The sequence below is a fragment of the Oncorhynchus keta genome, chromosome 25 (assembly GCF_023373465.1).
Source record: "Oncorhynchus keta strain PuntledgeMale-10-30-2019 chromosome 25, Oket_V2, whole genome shotgun sequence".
NCBI classification, from domain to species: domain Eukaryota; kingdom Metazoa; phylum Chordata; class Actinopteri; order Salmoniformes; family Salmonidae; genus Oncorhynchus; species Oncorhynchus keta.
The window spans coordinates 39,242,524-39,250,023 of NC_068445.1; the positions used below are offsets into that span (position 1 = coordinate 39,242,524).

General features: G+C 37.3%; 1 protein-coding gene and 1 long non-coding RNA gene across 6 annotated transcripts in view; one reads left to right on the plus strand and one right to left on the minus strand.

Moving 5' to 3' along the window:
- Nucleotides 1-7,500, plus strand: part of LOC118377180 (tight junction protein ZO-2-like) — a 213,018-nt gene that overhangs the window by 200,472 nt on the left and 5,046 nt on the right. For all 5 annotated transcript variants that reach the window (XM_052479301.1, XM_052479303.1, XM_052479304.1 and 2 more), the window contains one exon: nt 6,768-6,992. In XM_052479301.1, coding sequence (XP_052335261.1) covers nt 6,768-6,992 — 225 coding nt within the window. The remainder of the gene's footprint in view (nt 1-6,767; nt 6,993-7,500) is intronic.
- Nucleotides 1,731-2,696, minus strand: LOC127911776 (uncharacterized). Its single transcript, XR_008079331.1, has 3 exons — nt 2,673-2,696; nt 2,181-2,467; nt 1,731-1,975 (listed from the first exon to the last, which is right to left on the minus strand). It is a non-coding gene; the product is annotated as an uncharacterized LOC127911776 (long non-coding RNA).

Here is a 7,500-nt window from a genome sequence, read left to right on the forward strand (position 1 = left end):
TATACTATACTGAACTATACTATACTGAACTATACTATACTGTACTATACTGAACTATACTGTACTGTACTATACTGTATTAGACTGTACTATACTATACTGAACTATACTATACTGCACTATACTGTACTAGACTGTACTATACTATACTGAACTATACTATACTGCACTATACTGTACTAGACTGTACTATACTATACTGAACTATACTATACTGCACTATACTGAACTACACTATAGTGAACTATACTATACTGAACTATACTGTACTGTACTATACTGAACTACACTATACTGTACTATACTGAACTATACTATACTGAACTGTACTGAACTATACTATACTGTACTATACTGAACTACACTATACTGTACTATACTGTGCTATACTATACTGTACTATACTGCACGCTACTGAACTATACTCTACTATACTGAACTATACTGTACTGTACTATACTGTGCTATACTATACTGTACTATACTGAACCATACTATACTGCACTCTACTGAACTATACTGTACTATACTGAACTATACTGTACTATACTATACTGTGCTATACTGCACTATACTATACTGAACTATACTGTACTATACTGAACTATATTGTGCTATACTGAACTATACTGTACTATACTGAACTATGCTATACTGTACTATACTATATTGTACTATACTGAACTATACTGAACTATACCATATTGTGCTACACTGAACTATACTATACTGTACTATATGGAACTATACTGTACTATACTATACTGAGCTATACTGTACTGTACTATACCGAACTATACTATACTGCACTAAACTGAGCTATACTGTACTATACTGAACTATACTGTAATGTACTATACTGAACTATACTATACTGAACTATACTATACTACACTAAACTGAACTATACTGTACTATACTGAACTACACTATACTGTACTATAGTGAACTATACTATACTGAACTATACTGTACTGTGCTATAGTGAACTATACTATACTATACTGCACTATACTGAACTATACTGTACTATACTATACTGAACTATACTGTACTATACTATACTGAACTATACTGTACTGTACTATAGTGAACTATACTGTACTATACTGAACTATACTGTAATGTACTATACTGAACTATACTATACTGAACTGTACTGTACTATACTGAACTATACTATACTGCACTGTACTGAACTATACTGTACTGTACTATAGTGAACTATACTGTACTGTACTATACTGAACTATACTGAACTGTACTGTACTATACTGAACTATACTATACTGTACTATAGTGAACTATACTATACTGTACTATAGTGAACTATACTATGCTGCACTATACTGAACTATACTGTACTGTACTATACTGCACTATACTGAACTATACTGTACTGTACTATACTGAACTATACTATGCTGTACTATACTGAACTATACTATACTGCACTATACTGTACTGTACTATAGTGAACTATACGATACTGTACTATACTATATTGTACTGTACTATACTGAACTATACTATACTGCACTAAACCATACTGCAGTGGTTCCCAACGGGCGTGTCCTCTGGAATGGTCATGGTATTTTGACAGGGAGCACCTGTGGCAGTCAGATAACACATTGAATGTCACATGGTTCCCTCTGTGTGGGATTTCTCAAGTCCAGTGTTCTCAGGCTGTTGTTACATAAGTATCATTTGAGGGGCGCGCATCACGAGCAAAGTGTCATTGTGTCATTCTACTTCGTCTGTGAAAATCATTAGTACAGGCAAGTCTGATTTAGGTTTAGCCAGATCCATTTATTTCTTAATATTTGACTCTGGGGATTAGCTATACCACAACCTCTGATACAGTATGACTCTGGGGATTAGCTATACCACAACCTCTGATACAGTATGACTCTGGGGATTAGCTATACCACAACCTCTGGTACAGTATGACTCTGGGGATTAGCTATACCACAACCTCTGATACAGTAGGACTCTGGGGATTAGCTATACCACAACCTCTGATACAGTATGACTCTGGGGATTAGCTATACCACAACCTCTGATACAGTATGACTCTGGGGATTAGCTATACCACAACCTCTGATACAGTAGGACTCTGGGGATTAGCTATACCACAACCTCTGATACAGTATGACTCTGGGGATTAGCTATACCACAACCTCTGATACAGTATGACTCTGGGGATTAGCTATACCACAACCTCTGATACAGTATGACTCTGGGGATTAGCTATACCACAACATCTGATACAGTATGACTCTGGGGATTAGCTATACCACAACCTCTGATACAGTAGGACTCTGGGGATTAGCTATACCACAACCTCTGATACAGTAGGACTCTGGGGATTAGCTATACCACAACCTCTGATACAGTATGACTCTGGGGATTAGCTATACCACAACATCTGATACAGTATGACTCTGGGGATTAGCTATACCACAACCTCTGATACAGTATGACTCTGGGGATTAGCTATACCACAACCTCTGATACAGTAGGACTCTGGGGATTAGCTATACCACAACCTCTGATACAGTATGACTCTGGGGATTAGCTATACCACAACCTCTGATACAGTAGGACTCTGGGGATTAGCTATACCACAACCTCTGATACAGTAGGACTCTGATGATTAGCTATACCACAACCTCTGATACAGTAGGACTCTGGGGATTAGCTATACCACAACCTCTGATACAGTATGACTCTGGGTATTAGCTATACCACAACCTCTGATACAGTATGACTCTGGGGATTAGCTATACCACAACCTCTGATACAGTAGGACTCTGGGGATTAGCTATACCACAACCACTGATACAGTATGACTCTGGGGATTAGCTATACCACAACCTCTGATACAGTATGACTCTGGGGATTAGCTATACCACAACCTCTGATACAGTAGGACTCTGGGGATTAGCTATACCACAACCTCTGATACAGTATGACTCTGGGGATTAGCTATACCACAACCTCTGATACAGTAGGACTCTGGGGATTAGCTATACCACAACCTCTGATACAGTATGACTCTGGGGATTAGCTATACCACAACCTCTGATACAGTATGACTCTGGGGATTAGCTATACCACAACCTCTGATACAGTAGGACTCTGGGGATTAGCTATACCACAACCTCTGATACAGTATGACTCTGGGGATTAGCTATACCACAACCTCTGATACAGTTTGACTCTGGGGATTAGCTATACCACAACCTCTGATACAGTATGACTCTGGGGATTAGCTATACCACAACCTCTGGTACAGTATGACTCTGGGGATTAGCTATACCACAACCTCTGGTACAGTATGACTCTGGGGATTAGCTATACCACAACCTCTGGTACAGTTTACTATACTCTACACAATGTAGTCTACTATACTATACTAAACTATACACTATAATGCTAAACTATACACAATACTATACTAAACTATACGCCATAGTTTACTATACTAAACTATACACTGTAGTCTACTATACTATACTATACACTCTGGTCTACTATACTATATTATATACTATACTAAACCATACACTATAGTTTACTATACTAAACTATACACTATATTCTACTATACTATGCTAAACTATACACTATAGTCTATTATACTATACTAAACTATACACTATAGTGTACTATACTCTACTGAACTATACTCTGTAGTCTACTATACTATACTATACACTCTGGTCTACTATACTATACTATACACTCTGGTCTACTATACTATATTATATACTATACTAAACCATACACTATAGTTTACTATACTAAACTATACACTATATTCTACTATACCATGCTAAACTATACACTATAGTCTATTATACTATACTAAACTATACACTATAGTGTACTATACTCTACTGAACTATACTCTGTAGTCTACTATACTATACTATACACTCTGGTCTACTATACTATACTATACACTCTGGTCTACTATACTATATTATATACTATACTAAACCATACACTATAGTTTACTATACTAAACTACACTATATTCTACTATACTATGCTAAACTATACACTATAGTCTACTATACTATACTATACTAAACTATACACTATAGTCCACTATAAAATGCTAAACTATACACTATAGTCTACTATACTATACTATACTATACTATACTATACTATACACTATAGTCTACTATACTATACTATACACTCTGATCTACTATACTATATGATATACTATACTAAACTATACCCTATAGTGTACTATACTCTGCTGAACTATACTCTGTAGTCTACTATACTCTACCGAACTATACTCTGTAGTCTACTGTACTCTACTGAACTATACACTACTGAACTATACACTATAGTCTACTATACTCTACTGAACTATACGCTGTAGTCTACTATACTCTACTGAACTATACACAGTAGTCTACTATACTCTACTGAACTATACACTGTAGTCTACTATACTCTACTGAGCTATACTCTGTAGCCTACTATACTCTACTGAACTATACTCTGTAGTCTACTATACTCTACCGAACTATACTCTGTAGTCTACTGTACTCTACTGAACTATACACTACTGAACTATACACTATAGTCTACTATACTCTACTGAACTATACGCTGTAGTCTACTATACTCTACTGAACTATACACTGTAGTCTACTATACTCTACTGAACTATACACTATAGTCTACTATACTCTACTGAACTATACACTGTAGTCTACTATACTCTACTGAACTATACACTGTAGTCTACTATACTCTACTGAACTATACACTATAGTCTACTATACTCTACTGAACTATACACTATAGTCTACTATACTCTACTGAACTATACACTATAGTCTACTATACTCTACTGAACTATACACTATAGTCTACTATACTCTACTGAACTATACACTATAGTCTACTATACTCTACTGAACTATACACTTTAGTCTACTATACTCTACTGAACTATACACTTTAGTCTACTATACTCTACTGAACTATACACTACTGAACTATACACTATAGTCTACTATACTCTACTGAACTATACGCTGTAGTCTACTATACTCTACTGAACTATACGCTGTAGTCTACTATACTCTACTGAACTATACACTATAGTCTACTATACTCTACTGAACTATACGCTGTAGTCTACTATACTCTACTGAACTATACACTATAGTCTACTATACTCTACTGAACTATACACTGTAGTCTACTATACTCTACTGAACTATACACTATAGTCTACTATACTCTACTGAACTATACTCTGTAGTCTACTATACTCTACTGAACTATACACTGTAGTCTACTATACTCTACTGAACTATACTCTGTAGCCTACTATACTCTACTGAACTGTACACTACTGAACTATACACTATAGTCTACTATACTCTACTGAACTATACGCTGTAGTCTACTACACTCTACTCTACTCCTTTCCTCTTCTATACATCACGTGTACTATTTTGATCCTCTATTCTAATCCCCGTCATCCACACGATCAATCATGTTCAGTAGAATAGTCTTACTGTATAATTCAATGCTCTACGATTTCTGTGAACATTTGTGTACTTGTCCATCTTAACCCTTTCATTTGAAACTACTACTATACCTCCGGCTTTTCTATCCCCTGTCAGATAGTGATAACTTCCTGTTCTATCCCCTTTAAGATAGTGATAACTTCCTTTTCTATCCCCTTTAAGATAGTGATAACTTCCTTTTCTATCCCCTTTAAGATAGTGATAACTTCCTTTTCTATCCCCTTTAAGATAGTGATACCTTCCTTTTCTATCCCCTTTAAGATAGTGAGATCTTCCTTTTATATCCCCTGTCAGATAGTAATAACTTCCTTTTCTATCCCCTGTCAGATAGTGATAACTTCCTTTTCTATCCCCTGTCAGATAGTGATAACTTCCTTTTCTATCCCCTTTAAGATAGTGATAACTTCCTTTTCTATCCCCCGTCAAATAGTGATAACTTCCTTTTCTATCCCCTGTCAGATAGTGATAACTTCCTTTTCTATCCCCTTTAAGATAGTGATAACTTCCTTTTATATCCCCCATCAGATAGTGATAACTTCCTTTTCTATCCCCTTTAAGATAGTGATAACTTCCTTTTCTATCCCCTGTCAGATAGTGATAACTTCCTTTTCTATCCCCTGTCAGATAGTGATAACTTCCTTTTCTATCCCCTTTAAGATAGTGATAACTTCCTTTTCTATCCCCTGTCAGATAGTGATAACTTCCTTTTCTATCCCCTTTAAGATAGTGATAACTTCCTTTTCTATCCCCTTTAAGATAGTGATAACTTCCTTTTATATCCCCTTTAAGATAGTGATAACTTCCTTTTATATCCCCTTTAAGATAGTGATAACTTCCTTTTCTATCCCCTGTCAGATAGTGATAACTTCCTTTTATATCCCCTTTAAGATAGTGATAACTTCCTTTTCTATCCCCTGTCAGATAGTGAGTGATAACTTCCTTTTATATCCCCTTTAAGATAGTGATAACTTCCTTTTCTATCCCCCGTCAAATAGTGATAACTTCCTTTTCTATCCCCTGTCAGATAGTCATAAGTTGTTCCCTCTATATTTCCTGTGTTGTCCTGTGTTGTGAGCATACTCTCTGTGAATCCTTCTGGTGCTCTACAGCTCGGTTCTTCTTTCTTTCTTCCTTTGTGTTTTCTTTGTGTTTCTGCTTCCTGTCTGTACACCAAGATCCATCATGTGTCTCTTTTAGCTGGACGGCACGGGGACGGACCTTGATCTCCATGACGACCGCATGTCCTACCTGTCAGCCATGTCGGCCGACTACCTGAGCATGGACAGCCGACTGGCCAGTGACTACGATGACACGGCGGACGAGGGCGGGGCTTATACGGATAACGAGTTGGACAATGAACCGGCCGATCAACTGCCGGTGTCGGCTATCAGCCGCTCCTCTGAGCCCGTACTGGCAGAGGAGGTTAGTGACACACACACACACACACACACACACACACACACACACACACACACACACACACACACACACACACACACACACACACACACACACACACACACACACACACACACACACACACACACACACACACACACATACATACACACACACACACACACTCAGATGTAAACCACTTCAGAGAAGACTGTGATGTCCTAACCTCACAGCCGCTAGTCTATGGAGAGCTGTAAGAATCTCTCCTGCCCTCTACAGGTGAAAAACGTCATTACACCTGTGAAATCTGTCTCGAGTCCAGTCTATGCCTTCGTGACCAGAATCAATACCATCTGGTTAGCATTTATTTGGGTTGTTTCAGGAACCCAATGTGTCCAATTTAATTTAGCAAAACATTTGTTTATTAAATAGAGGCTAGTCAGCACTATGATAATAGTGGACCCAAAGGCCTGTGGCCAGTTTCTCTCTAGTACAGTACTTTAGTAGTTAGAAACAAACTGGAAACACTGGC